We start from the raw sequence: 15,240 nt of genomic DNA on the forward strand, positions 1-15,240 counted from the left end.
GAATATCGTATAAGGACTCACTTAAACGGAAATTAAGATTTCTAGTGCTCTTTTTAATTGACCAAAAAAATGGAGGGCAACCTCCCACGCTCTTTTTTTTCTTAAAGTCACACGATTAAAATTTTGAGATAGCCATTTTGTTCAGCATAGTCGAAAATTTATAAAATATGTCTTTTAGGATGAATAATTCCCCACAGTTCCCAGGGAAAAGGCTGCAAGTTATGAACTTTGCCCATTGCTTACATATTGTATTGGTTATTGGGAAGTATACAGACATTTTCAGGAAGGATTTTTTTCTGGTGGGCGGGGGGAGAGGGGGGCTGGAGGAGGGGGTTACTCGGGAGAATCTTTCCGTGGAGGATTTTTCTTTGGGGCAAGGGATATCTCTATGAAGGATGTGTTAGATTTACAAGCGCCATTTAAAAAGCCATCGGAAATTAAATTTAAAAAAAACAAATATTTTCATCCGAAAGTAGGGAAGACCATTAAAACTTAAAATGAAAAAAAAACATTACGTATATGAAAGGGCTCTTTCCCTAGTCCATACTCCGATCTTTACGCTAAAGTTTGTTTTTAGTGCTTTCAAAAGAGCTATCTATTCTCATTAAACGGCCTTTGTGATTCAGGGGTTTGTGAATTAAAAAAATGTTTTAACTTTTAACGTAAAGAGCGTGGTATTGACTAAGGGGAGAACCCCCTCATAGACGTAATAACATATACGTAATAAAAAAAAACAAAAACAAGCGATACGGCTCAATAGTAATCGAAACTTTTAAAAACGGAATTTTGATGTCAATAATTGTATCAAAAGAATTGGCTTATAATGCTGATTCTAAATATATAAATTTTATTAAGTTTAGTATTACTCATCAAAGGCTACGAGCCTGAGAAAATTTACCCAATTTTTTAAAGAGGGGGGACACATCCCCTACAAGTGAAAGAATTTTAACTAAAATCACACCGTCAGATTCAGCGTATCAGAAAACTCTATTACATAGGTTTCAAGCTCATATCTGCCAAAATCTGCAACTTTGTATTTTTTGCCAGAAGCAAAATATACGAATATAGAAGTTCGTTACGCAAGTTAATTTGTAAATTACGTCAGAACCAAATTTAGAGACAGCCATTTAGCAAAAGAAAAGTAAAATTTATATGCAAATTTTGTTTGCTTATTCAATGACGGTGAGCCAAAATAAAGCTGCATTAACTAAAAAACGACCAGAAATTAAATAAAAAAACAAGTTTTTTAAACTGAAAGTAAAGAGCGACATTAAAACTTAAAACGAACAGAAATTATTCCGTATATGAAAGGGGATGTCCCCTCCTCAACGCCTCGCTCTTTACGCTAAAGTTTGACTCTGTCTCACAAAACTGTAGCGTAAAGAGCGAGGTGTTGAGGAGGGGACAGCCCCTTTCATATACGGAATAATTTCTGTTCGTTTTAAGTTTTAATGTCGCTCCTTACTTTCAGTTAAAAAAACTTGTTTTTTTTATTTAGTTTTATCTGAACCAACTTTGATTTTCGTTAAACTAAACCCTGTTGCGTACTTTCTGACCTGAAATCGGACCTAAAGTAGTGCTGTATAACGAATTCAAATGTCAGGGGGTAAATATAGTTTCAGTCTTTTACGCTTTGCGCAAGATCAGTTCTTAGCTTGTTTTTATTTGTTGCATATAGCTAGAGTTGCTAGGTATTAAAGCTTTGTAGGATATGAAAAAGAAGCAAAATCAAAATAAGTTACATATATTTTTGTTGTTGCTCACCTGTCCCATTTTCAACTTGGTTGTCAGTGAAAATTCCAAGGAGTGAGCACTGAGTTTGCCTCCTCAAAACAATACAATTCTATGGTACTGCAATTTCTAAATCTTCTTATTTTAATAAAATTGTTTCCTCTCTCATGGATATCTCACAAAAGGAGCTGTCTGTTTATAGTATTGTCGTCAAATTCCCTAACCATTTTAAAACTAACCAGCGCATTAAGAGCTTTTTTGTGAATCCAATTGCATTTATAATATTTACTAAGCACAATAAGCTTGAATCTACTTTGAATAGTTAAATTTCCAACGAATTGAGTATATTAACTTGACATTTTGAACGTAAGTTAAGGCAAAAATATTTAGTAAACACTTAAATCCTAAAACAAAGTTGTTAGTAAACTGTCTAAATTTTTTTTTGCAAACTGTACTTGCGCTTTTTATAACTTCACTGAAAAGACAATGTTTTTTCTATAATAAATTTAGTAAAACTCTCTTTGTTATCTTTTGGTACGACCTCACATCTGCTAGGTCAAAGTTGATACAATTATCTCTTCTTATTTTGGCAATCCTTTTCTGTTGCTGTTTGCGCACTACGTTTATGTAGACTATAGAATATTTTAAAACTTATAAAAATCCTTTATTCAGTCAAGCACAAGCTTCGGAATAATATTTTCTGCATCAAAACGTCTCTGCCTCAATAAGAAAAATACAATAGAAGGCTTGCTTGTGTTTAGATTTCGACGTCAAATAAAATTGTTCAGAATTTGGATTTGTTTACGTGATTAAACTCGTTAAGTGTTCAACATACGAAGAAGAAGAATAAAATGAAACATATTACCCGATCTATAACCTTGCACATTGAACCACAGAGATAATAAGGTGCGGGGTTTGACTATGATATGTTTGAATATATAATTGTTTTGAATGGTATTTTAATCATGTAAACAAGACACTAGTTCGTAGCTTGATTTTGGTACGTAGCTGGCCAGCATAACATTAGACCACACATAATTTTTGAAAACGAAACATGGAATACTGGGCGCACAGCAATGGAAAATAATAGCTTACAACACATGCAGGTTCAGAGATGGTTCATTTTCACTGGTCCTGGTTCTCCTCAACGTCATCCCTGTCTTTAAATTGTGCTATTAATTTTTTAAGACCTAAGGTAAATGTTGTGTACAATACTTAAAAAATTGATTTTTCTCTTACGAATAGTAAACTTGTCATTATTTATTTATTTATTACCCGTCAAAAAAAGGTACAAAAGACGGAGTATCACTAAAAAAGAAAAAACGCACACAAAAAACGAATTACAACACATTGCACATAATCGAACAAATTACAAAGACGAAAAACAAAAACTCAATTATACACTGCACTGCAGGTACATAAGAAATTTTACCAGCTGGAATATTCCTTATAAAGTTTGGCATTATTGTATATATATTTCCAGTTGCTCATAGCAGTGCGAGGGGATAGGGTACTCGCTCAAACTTATGTCTAAGTGGGACTGATATCATCTACGGCCAATTGAGTTTTGAATGCTGACAATTTGACAAGACAGCTGTCTTCAGCCGAAACCTAATATATGCACGAAATATTTTTTTCTTAGGCAGTGCATAAGTAAGGAGCCTAATGGTTTCAATATATTTTTCTTTTCTTTTGCCTAGGCCACTTCGTCTGGAACGAGTACCCGTAGATACTCTAGAGGGTGCTTATTCGATTGGAAACCAAACTTCTAGTACCCTTTTTAAGAGTAAACATTGGAGGGCAACCATTCTCCCTGCTTAACGCTTTTTAGTCCCCCCTCCCCCCAATTAAGACATTCGATCAAAGTTTTGAGATTATAATTTTGTTCATAATAGTCGGAAGGTCCAAGAACTACGCCTCCAGGGATGAAATGACTCCTAAAGCCCCTTGGACAAGGGTTTAAAATTATGAAAGAGCATGTTTAATTATGTGTATGAAAGTCTGAGGGTATTATTGTGAAGCTTCCAGGGAATTTTGAGGGGGGTGTTGACTTACACGAAAAGACCCTACGTGCATCCAGGTTGTCCAAAGGATGTATCTGCAATATCTCAGGAACGGTTGAGGGCATTAATTTGATACTTTCATGGCAAGTTTAGAGGGATGTTGAAATAAATAAAGAGACACTGTCATGTGCATCTAGATTGTTAAAAATAAACACACTCTGTGGGCAACAAGGTTGTCAAAGGGATGTTTCTGCAATACTTCGGGAATAACTAAGGATATGAAATTGAAACTTTGGGGGTGTTGAATTAAATATAAAAACACGCGTCCGGGTTTACAAAATGGCATAGCTGGAATGGTTCTAGGCGTCTACCGCCCGGCAATTACCCCCCGGAAAACAACCCCCACGGAAAATGCCCCCCCCCCGGGGAAGATAATATTTTTCAAAGTCGAGGTTTTTACTTGAGTTTTATTTTTTAAATTTCAATAGGGGAACGACGTCTGGTACTTGTCGGTTATGCGCCGTTCACTTAAGTTTACGCTCTGTAAAATTCAAGAATAAATCGTTTTTTTTTGTTAGTTTCTTCGTTACTTTAGAAATAAATTTGGGCTATAGATTTGAACATGGGGGGGGGGGTTAAGTATAGCGGGTCTGCATGCAAAATGTGTTTGGTAGAATTATTCTGCGTATTAGATAGATAGATGAATAAGTGTATTATAAAGCCAAATATACGGCCGTGAACACAGTAAAATAACATAAATTAACATAGTGAATGGGGGGGTGTTTAACCCCTGGAAAATTTCCCCCCACAAAAAATACCCTCTCACGGAAAGTAACCCCCGCGGAAAATACCCCTTCCTTGGGAAATACCCTCGCGGAAAATACCCTCACCCCTGTGGAAAATAAGGTTACTAAATTTCAAAGTATAAACACATACAACAAGTACTGACAAAACCTATCCTCTCCACACAAAAAAAGTGACCCTTTGTCCGCATGTAATGTTTCATTTAAGTGTTTTTTTTTTTCAATGGCCGTGTTTCCAAGTATTAGCCTAAACACTATTATTAGGTTAATGTTGTGTTTTATTTAAGTGTTTTATGATGATCACTGATCAAAGTTTGTGTTATTTATGCCTTTCATTTATGTTATTATACTGTGTTCTGGCCGTATATTAGGCTTTAAAATATACTTATTTATCTATCTAATATACAGAATAATTGTACCAAACACATTTTGCGTGCAGACCCGCTATACTTTATCCCCGCTATCCTAATGTGCAATCTATAGCCCAATTTTATTTCTAAAGTAACGAAGAAATTAAAGAAAAAAACTGTGTTGTCGAATTTTACACAGCGTAAACTTGAGTGTGCATAATATACAAGTACCAAAATTCTTTCCCCCTACGAAAAAAAAAAAAATTTCAAATTTGGAAAGCCTTATTTCCACGGGGGGAGGGGGGGGTAAACGCCGGCCACCAGCTGGAATATATCAGGAACCGCTAAAGGTATCAAGTTGAAACTCTCAGAGCGTGTTGAATGCAAACATTGAACCGAATCAAAAGGTGCATCCAGAGCATATCAGGAACGGATTAGGATATGTGTTGAAACTTTCAGGACATTTTGATGGGGATTGTGAACTAAATCAAAGGGCAATACGTGCATCCAGGTTTTCAAAAGGGTGTATCTGTATTATCTCAGAAACAATAAACGGAATTAAATTGAGACTTTCAGGAATATAGAGAGGAATGTTGAGCTAAATCAAAAACCAGTATATGTGTTCAGATTATTAAAAGGGCTTACCTATGATATCTCGTTTATTTAGGTTATTGCGTTTGAAACTTTCTGTAATGGTGTTAGGTTAAAACTTTCAGGGAATGTTGAGGGGTTATCGAACCGAATTAAAAGACACTATGTGCATCCAAGGGGTCAAAACTTTGCGTGTGTAATATGTCAGGAATAGCTAAGGGTATTAAGTTGAAACTTTCAGGGAATGCGTAAGGGGGTGTTGACCTAAATCTAAGGACACTATGGGCACCCATGCTGGCAATTGGGTGTATCTGCAATATATAAGTTATGTGGTATACGGCTAAGGGGTATAAATTAACCGCTTAAGGGACCCAGCTCAAACTTTAATAGAATATTGACAGGGAATCAGGTGGATTTCAAATTAGGCTTAAAGTCACCCGTTCAGCTTATCAGGGACAATAAATGCTGGATAAAAAATTTGGTTGTGTGTAGTCTTAGTACGAAATTTTCTATTTTTTATGTTGAACTGCTTATAATTTCAGGCTCTAAAGACACTTGTATTTCAAATTCTAGAACATGGGAAATTTCAAACCGAACAAATCTGGTTGTATTGATTATGGATTTCCTATTTTATTTTAAAGAACAAATCAGAACTTATTTCAATAAATGAGTTCAAAGTGCATTTATTTTAACAAACAAGCAATTAAAACTGAAGACAACACAATAGGATTATTATAATTTAATCCTTCATCAATATCAGACCAATAGAATGCCTGTGATTATGTGGTTTTTAATCTATTCATTTGAATAGTTTTCTTCCTACTGGTCCATCCGAAGTTGTATAGTAAATCTATTTAAAACTTGTTGCAAAATTCCGTCCAAAATATAAACGGTAAGCCAAAGCCTTAATTGTTAAGCAGAAAAAAAGGAGAATAAAACTTGACAAATACTCCTTTTAAAGACCAGTAGAAAACCAATGTCAATTAAGAACGAACAGAGATTAAAACGAAGCTTTTCAAAGAAAGTTAAAGTTTTTCAAAGAAAAGGTAATTGATTGTCCTTGGTTAAATGTAACTGTTTATTTTCTTTGAAAGATTTCTTTTTGGGGGAGTTTTATTGCCTAATCTTGAGCTTGACACGGTAAGTCCAATGCTGAAGTCATAATTTTTCCTTCTGTTATACCAATGTTTACTGCTTAGTTTGTTCAGAGGTAGAAACAGATTTCACCGGTTTTCAACAGCAAAAAACCTAATGCAGACATACTTTAATTACAAAACCTAATATATTTTTCAAGCAGACAACGGGATGACAAAAAATGAAAGAAAAATGGGATACAGAAAAACTGTTGATAGGGTTCTACCTTCTTCTATTTTTCTCGCCCCCCCGTCCCTCCAAAAAAATTACTGCGTGTGATTTGTCTTTAAAAATTACAAAAATACAGCAAACAATAGTTATTGGCAAAATGCAGCTGAAGGACACATCCAGGGTTTTTTCAGATTTCGCCAATCACCTGAGCTGGGGTAATACCAATTAGTGGTTCTTGTTACTGAAAAAAAAAAACAAATATGAAATTACATAACTAAGATGACAAAAATGTCTCTAAAAATGTGTTTATTTTTCTTAATCTGGTGGAAAGTGTAGCCTAGATCTTTGAATTTCCTGGAATCAATCCTTCTTGACAAATATTTATCGATCCATTTTTCCCCTTATGAATATCGGGTGACGTAGCCAGAGGCGGAAAGTGAAGAGGACCGTGGGGACATGTACTTAGTTGGCTTTTCTATTGAATATCTTGCAAAGTATTTTTTTTTATTATACATCTTTGTGGCATGACTAAATAGTAAAATGTTTCGATATATTTTTCATGTAAATATGATAGTTTTTCATGTAATAATTATATAAATTTGGAATCATCATAAAAAGTCAACTCTTGATGTAATAATTGTTATCAAAAGTCTGTTTTAGGAGTATCGGTTACTGTTCAGCCGAGTCGCTCCGTTTTTGCAGTTCGTTACCACGGACTGTTTGATTAGACCCTTAAATCCCCCTCCCTCCCCTCCGTTGAATGCGCTGATTTTTCAAGTCTTGTATATTCCACTTTGTCACCTTCCTTCATACAATTCCATTTTTTGGTCGATAAGTGAAACTTTGTTCCTAAGTTTTCTTTATTTGAACATTGAAATTGACGATATTTGTAGGTTTTATCTTGTGCTTTCGGCAAGTACTTCTTATCAGATGCTAAAGAAATTGACATTATTTTTCTACATTTTAGCATACTTCTTCAGCTAGTTATCCTCGATCGAATTTTGGTGTCTGGGATTTCTTGATGGGCATCTAGTTGGGTCGAGATTGCCCAACAACGTATTATAACCTCCAAGCAAAGCTACCTTCTTCGTTGAAAGCAAAATTTCATTTAATTTTTTTCGTTCTTTTAAATGATAGATCTGCTAATGCAAACATTTTCATAAGGTATTTGAAACTGTCAAAGGCGAATTTGACTGACTAGGTCCACTTGTTCTATTTTCAGGATTGAATTTTCTCCACCATACGGTTGGTGTATCGGTAAACCAATAATGAATATTTTTTATTGATCAAAGATCCAGTCGGATGACAGGCATACAAAAGAAAAAAGGGTACTTGTCTAGAATCTGGGTACACGCGAAAAAGCCCCGTAGCGTGCTCTCTCTTCGTGAGGACCGGAGAGAAAATATTCCTTCCCCCATAAACATTTTAACTCCCCTCCAGCCTCACCCAAAATAAACTCACCTTAAGTTTGAACGTGATTTGCCAAACGTGAAACTATGCATAGAAATATGAATACATTCCAAACTACTTATAAAATTCGAACGAAGCTTACGAACTGCGTGCAATCTCTTGTATGAAATACACGATTGCCTTGCTTCTGACAAACAGCAGAAAAAACGACGAATTCTATATCCTGTGTTGCGAATATCAGAAACATGTTGAGGCTTTAGGTTAGGTTGTTGTCTCTTCCGAGACGCTTACACCCGTTTTGTGGCATCATCTGACTGTGTTCGACCTAGAGACTGGGTGTTAACGAAATTTCTAACTGTATAAAGCAAGATAAGTTGTTTTCAGATGTTCGTTTGATGAACTTTTCGAGATACGGAGAACTCCATACGTTAAGGCATGGGATTTAAAAACGTCCTATTTTAGTGTTGGATTTAAAAGCGTCTCCTCCATTTAATGAAACGGGAACGTGGCTTTTGACTGTGTCGCTATGAAGTTAACCATTTAAGCCTACATTGTTGACGCAGGGGGGGGGGTAGGACCAATATCCCAACCCAAATATCAAGATGTCTTGTATTTTATTACAGTTTTTTGTATTTCTTTAATTTTCCTATCTTACTTTTAGTCAGATCTATAGCAAAGACTCCCTACTGTGCTCTGTTTTTAGATCCTCTTGTCTCCAACACAAGTGATTGAATTGTTGACACTGAATCATTGATACTGAACAATTTGATAAATTCATCATCGACAACAAATTAACATTAACACCTCCTAAACAACACACTATTGCATTGGATACTGATCAGGTCGTCTATGACTGGGGTGGGAAGAAGTAAGAAAAGGTTTAAAGGGAATTGAAACATCTTGGGAGGGTGTAAAGAGGGGAGTTTTAAATAGACCGGGATGGACGAGGAGCGTGCGCATCTGTGCAGTCCTCAGGTGAGATATTGAATCAGTGAGTTGTTAGTAGTAGCAGATTATCCTTTAAAATAATTTATAGCTTCAAAAATAAAGGTCAAAATTCAAATTAACTAATTTAATAAACAGTTGGGGTAGTAATGGTGGTAGCAGTAGCGATAATTGGCATATGGAAGGAATGTTCGTACAACAGCGTATTGTATGTCGGCCTGTCTTGTAAAGTATATCTTTGAAGTCTTTCTTTTGAAATCAGTTATCTACATAATTTGGATGTTTCCTCAGGAGGAATATTTCTTAGACTTTTGACAATGTTGATTAAAGGTGTTATTTTAGATTTTGACCCGATGCCCTTTTGAAGGGCCCAGGGTTAAATTTGAAGGTCATGCTCCCTTAGATCCGTTTAGTTGCTTAGGAAGGGCGCTAGAATCCAGAATTGATAAACAAGTAAGCTCTTTCCGAATTTTCCATTACCATCCGATCTTCAAGCCGAGGCCAAAAAAAGGTGGAAGGCGTCGCTTTTTACTAAGTCCATGTTGGTCCTTTGGCTATTGTCCGCCTATTTTTGTATTTGTCCCCTTGAAGGTTCCCCTTGAAATAGCGCCACATTTTGAAAATAATTGTCTTCTCAACTGACTCAACTGATGTAAGTTGTAAGTATGCTATGATGCATTTTTGAAGAATCAGTCCCCCACCCCACGTACAAAATTTTGAGGTTGTTCACCTCCTTTCTAGTAAATATTATAGTTGTCAGTATCCACTTGAATGTGTGAATAAAAAACCATCATTAAACAGCTTAAATGTCAAGGGCATGTATATCTTTTTTCCGTTGCTGGAGTGGATGCTCCTAGCCATTATAACGGGTTTTATTTGTTCTCCTTAAGATGTGAATTGATTTAATATTGTTTTGACCTTTTTCCTTTTATAATATTAAAAAAAAATGTTTGATGTTTGATAAAAATAAGATAGAAAATGTATTCCAGTGTCAATTGAGTAATTTGATGTAAATTTTATATTTAGATTTTACTTTTGAAGTTGTTAGCCACAGCCTTGCATAATAGATGGGCTAAGTAGTGATGGCGAACCTTGTGTGCTCGGAATGTGAGAGTATTAAAAGTGCTAATATAACCCTGGTGTTGGGCCATGTGTATTAGCGGATTCAGAATTTGTACCAGTGGCAGGTCGATCGAAAAACGGGACTTTTTAAAGTCTCCTTTGTTAGAGGAGGATTAATCCTTTGATTCTTTTTTTTGTACATTAGTCCCCCTGGCCCAAGGACTAACGAGTGTAAGTCTCAAATTGATTGGAAAAAGTTTTGAGGCTCATTTCTGAGCTCCAAACCCCTCCCCCTTTTTACAGCAAAATTTTGGTGATCTTTAGTTCATGTACACTTGCGCATCTTTGCATATATTTTTATGATTGCATTTGTTTTGTTTTTTCTTTTACAAAAAGGAAGGTATAACCCTGTAGCTCCCTTATTCAGACTTAGTCTAAATGAAGGAAGATGAGAGATTAATTCCCATACCCCTTTCTATATTTATCTGAAGGGTTCTAAAGATTTAGGCAAATTGGGTATTAAAATGCGATCCTTCTTAGTACATTAGGTACTATTATACAGTTTCTTTTTCTTTTTTTGTCTTAAATTTCTCTTTGACTGCTCAATTTTACACTTGAGAAGAATTCTCCTGGGAGAATTGTCGAGAGGGGAGGAGGGGGAATAAGCTGGACTCCCCTTTTTGTTGCTTTTTACATGTCGAGCAATAATTTTAGGGGGGCTCAAACCCTGTAACATTACCCCCCTGGATACGGCCTTGTGGGTGTGTCTTGTATTTTTGTATGATGTGGATTATAGGTAAATTATTACTATAGAAACCGTTTCAATATTTGATTGACATGTTTATAGTTAGGTTGCTAATTAAGTATATTTGAAAAGAAGTATGGAACTTTTTGGCGAAAATCTTGATTCGCTTGAGAAATCGAAAAACTTAATATATTTCAATTCTGATTCTGAGAAAACTTGGATCCTCTCGGTTCGTCTTTCTCTCGCTGCTTTTACACATAAATTATTTTTGTGTAGGTTTATTTGACCCTCTCTTTGTCAGTTTTTCAATGTCCAAATGAAGGTACAAAAAAGGTCGTATAACTATGGAGGTTTCTTTTCTGTCATTTTTATTCATAATTTCATTCCGATTCGCCGTCTTTACCGTGATGTAAGAAATAAGGCATTGTGTGCTTTTTTGCTCTTTTATATTCTGCAACTTTTTGTAGTCTCTTTCTGCAAGGATGTCTGCATTCCTGATTGGCAATTTTTTGAGAATTCTTTCCTTGAGAAATGTCACAAAAAGAAGACATATCACTCTTGTTCTTTGACATGTCTATTGACAGCTTTTTTATATACTTTTCAGATGCTTTAATGCAGTTTTTTGTTCCTGTCTATTCAATGTTCCTTTTGTGACACTGTCTAGTGTAACAAGTCTGAATAAATTCGACTTGAACCGGATTGAGTTTTGAGTGGCTTCGAATATGTTTAATTACGACTTCGTCATGTCTTTCCTCCTTTTTTTGTTGAAGTACCATCCCCTCTTATATTTGATAGTTATTCGACAATTCGTTGCCCCTCCCTCTCATTTTCAGTCGTCTCTTTTGTGTTTCGATTCAAGGAACTATCCATTTCCAGTTATTTTAATAAAATACAAAGTTCTTTGTATGAAGTTTATTTATCCAAAATTCTAATATAGGCTAGTATTTCTTTTTGAAAATCATAAATTATAACACTCAGTTTTATCGTTCAACTTCATGGTTTAGTCAAGTATATCTTTGAATATCCTGGACAGATGTCTAGTGCTTTTTTGTATATGTATAAAGCAACCATGAGCGTAGTCATAATTCTTTCTTGTACAATGATTTTAATATTCTAAGCTGTATTTCTTGATCAATGAGCAGCTAGTAAATTCAAATATTAAACTTTAAAAAAACATATGCCGATAAAAGGCTAACTCCACTTAATTTTGATCTAACGGAAATGTAATTAAATAATTTTTAAGATTCATCACTAGGCCAGTCTTTGGCCGATTTCCTGGATTTCTGAACTGTTTAGAGGGTTTCACGACCTTCCATTGGAAGCTTAAATAGTATCTTGAAACTAATTTCCTCTCCGTTGGTCAGTCTGAATGAAAAATTGTTGCTGTAGAGTTAGCTGTGTATTTTTTTTTTTATGTTTATGGGGATAACGAATTGGGTATTCTTTGAATGTGACAACAGATTTCGGTATTTAGTGAAATATAGCAATTTAGAATTATTGAAGACAAGAATGAATCTTCTCGTGAATGATTTTTGAACATGAAACTGATTTAAATCCTCCAAGCCTCATCTGTCAACTCTCTTCGGAGATTCAGCTTTGATTGACTCTATAATTGTTTCTTTTCTTTTCATAAAATCGACGGTGGTTAGTTATATGATGTAAGTTTGTGCATATTTGTGCCTGGAAAGATGTGACAAGTCTTATTAAAATTAGCTCTATTGTTGTTTTCTTCCACTTACTTTCGTGCTGTCTTTCAGGGGACCAATTAGTGGGGGTAGTGGAACAGTGGTCTCCCTCTGATTTTGAAAATAGATTTTATGGCTTTTCTTAAAAAAAAAAAAACTGAAAAAATACAAATGCCTCCTCCTTAGATTTTCCTGAATTGGCACCACTGCTATCTTTCTCTCCTCTCAATCTCTCTGTGTTTACTTATATGATCTGTTCAGTCTTCTTTTTTTTATTCAAACGCTCGTCGATAGTTAAATAATCTAGGCAGCACTATTACCGGTAATTCAGTTCAGCTCAACATCGAAATAGCGAAGTTGGTATGAAGCAGTCCCTATTCAAATGCACCAAGTTCTTAGGTTATGAGTCGTTGCCAAGAACAAGATGGAATATCCGTTTTCAAATTTTACAAACGAAAAAGGGAAAACCCTTTGTGTTTGAAACAGTCTCCTTGGATTTGGGGTGATGACCAACAAAACATGCATTAAAGAAATCTTTTTGATTATTTTTTTTTTCATCTGGCTTAGAAGAACTAGATTTTTTTACCTTATTTATAGCTATAAAAGACGATTGAAATGTTGAAGCACTTATCGATTGCGCTGCTTCAAAACGTTTTACGTTCCTTTTTTATTTTCTATAAAATCTATGATTTAAAACAAACTTGATCGATCGGTTCAGTCCGTTTTACCCTGTGTTATTTAATGCTCAATTTTACCAACAGTGTGCTTCACTAGAATGAAATTGTCCTTGGTTTAAATGGTGTTGGTATGGATGTAGGTCTCAATTATTTGCTGAAATCTGTTTTGCAGCCAGGAATAGGATTTCTTGCTCAAAATATACGTCATAAAAAATATAGGCCTCTATATATTTCAGAATGGCCGTTTTGAAAAATGCAAATGGCAGTCCCGTAGCAGTAGTTTTGGGCAGAGTATAGTTGCCCTTGCAGTGTGTTTGTAGATAAGAGAATTTCATTTAGTATGGTTAATCTCTAGCAGCAATTTCTGTTAGTGGGCGAAAGAACGACTATTATTGAATTATATTAAGGCTTGTGGTTTAGTAGAAGGAAGCACGACAATTTTGTTTTCTGGGCTTCTGTTGTCTATTTTGATATCATCTAAAGTCGTATTTTAAAAAAAGCTATCTTGTAACACTGGTTTTTTGTTCTCTCTACTTAGCCTGATTAGAATGTATTATTTGGGTTTCGTGTGGTTTTGTAAGCCTAACCTTGGGTGAACGGTTCAGTGGTTCGATTAAGTAGTTTTTGGGGTCGATAAACACTAAAATGTGGTTTATTCTATTTTTCAGGAAAAACGAACAAATCTACCACCTCGTCGTCGGAAGTGATAATCGATGGTGAGTCATCCACTGACCCCTTGTCCGACATGTCTGAAGATGAAACACTCTTTATGGATTTTATTAACAGATGTTTGGACTGGGATCCACAGACTCGGATGACTCCCGAAGAGGCTCTAAGACATAGCTGGCTAAGAAGGCGTCTTCCACGACCACCTTCGGAAAAAAGTGTAACAGAATCATCTACTCCTACTCGAATCGGAACGTACATGGGAATTAGTAACAGTGCCAATAGCAGTATAATTTCGAATAATGGAGAAGATCCTAATAACCCGGACATTATTATAATTGGTGGCAACATCAATGGCACAGCTGTTGAAACAACTGGCTCCACTAGTGGATCAATGTCGAATATTCCTGCGGCCGTATCAAAAACAATAATTGTGCCGGCCAGTGGACATTCCATGGTAACGCGTAGTTTTGCGCGTCGTGCATTATTCAGCGATACAAATGGTCATAGTGTTAGCACGGACAATTTGGTATGTAGTGGTGCAGCTAAACAAAATCGATTTACTTTGGATGGATCTAAGTTGCCTAGCCTTGGTCTTCAGTCCTAATCAAAGCCTAGTTTTGTGCAATTAAAAGAAATATATAGATAACTTAAATCTGGCACGATGAAGCGAAGTCTATTTTAAATCTGACGGAATATTGAGGTGGTTTTATTTTGAATAGTGTCATTTGAACTTTTGTTTTGAGTGTGAGTTGTTTGTTTGTCAATGTCATTTCTTCTTCACATCTTGGGAATGCAACAACAATTTAAAATGGCCTGTAGAAGTCGTGCTCGGTTTCGGTTTTTTTTTATCATATATTTGATCTCGATCCTGGAAAAGTCTCTTTCCTTGCTCTATGCTATCGGACGCTACTATCATTACTCGAAAAAAAAAACTGTTGGATGGAAACCTAAGAGCTTTAGAAGAATTGGGACTAGTGTAGATCAGCCAACACTTCCCATGTTGTGGTGGTTTTTTTTTTCTGTTCAAAGTCTTAACCCAAAACTAAATTACATCTTTTAAGATTTGCAAGATTGACTAGTTGCTTCGTTCCAGCAAATTAAAAATTTCCTTTCATTGCCTCTTCTTTGATTCAAGTGAATTTGATTAAAACTATTTACCCAGAAGCAAGATAGTAACATGGAAGGGGGTCACACCATTGTTGCGAAAATAATCCCGGAGCATCTCAATTTGTTTTTCATTCTTTCTTATCCAGCATTATTTATT

At 35.4% G+C, this 15,240-nt stretch overlaps 1 protein-coding gene across 1 annotated transcript in view; it reads left to right on the plus strand.

The window, feature by feature from the left end:
* The window catches only part of LOC148956736 (dual specificity tyrosine-phosphorylation-regulated kinase 2-like), a 49,440-nt gene extending 34,686 nt beyond the window's left edge, over positions 1–14,754 (plus strand). The window contains exon 4 of the mRNA XM_089087108.1: positions 13,976–14,754. Coding sequence (XP_088943234.1) covers positions 13,976–14,580 — 605 coding nt within the window. The 3' untranslated portion in view covers positions 14,581–14,754. The remainder of the gene's footprint in view (positions 1–13,975) is intronic.
* Positions 14,755–15,240: the final 486 nt, after the last annotated feature.

Source organism: Artemia sp. Qi Xiang Cuo, chromosome 1 (genome assembly GCF_049724085.1).
Source record: "Artemia sp. Qi Xiang Cuo chromosome 1, ASM4972408v1, whole genome shotgun sequence".
Taxonomy (NCBI): domain Eukaryota; kingdom Metazoa; phylum Arthropoda; class Branchiopoda; order Anostraca; family Artemiidae; genus Artemia; species Artemia sp. Qi Xiang Cuo.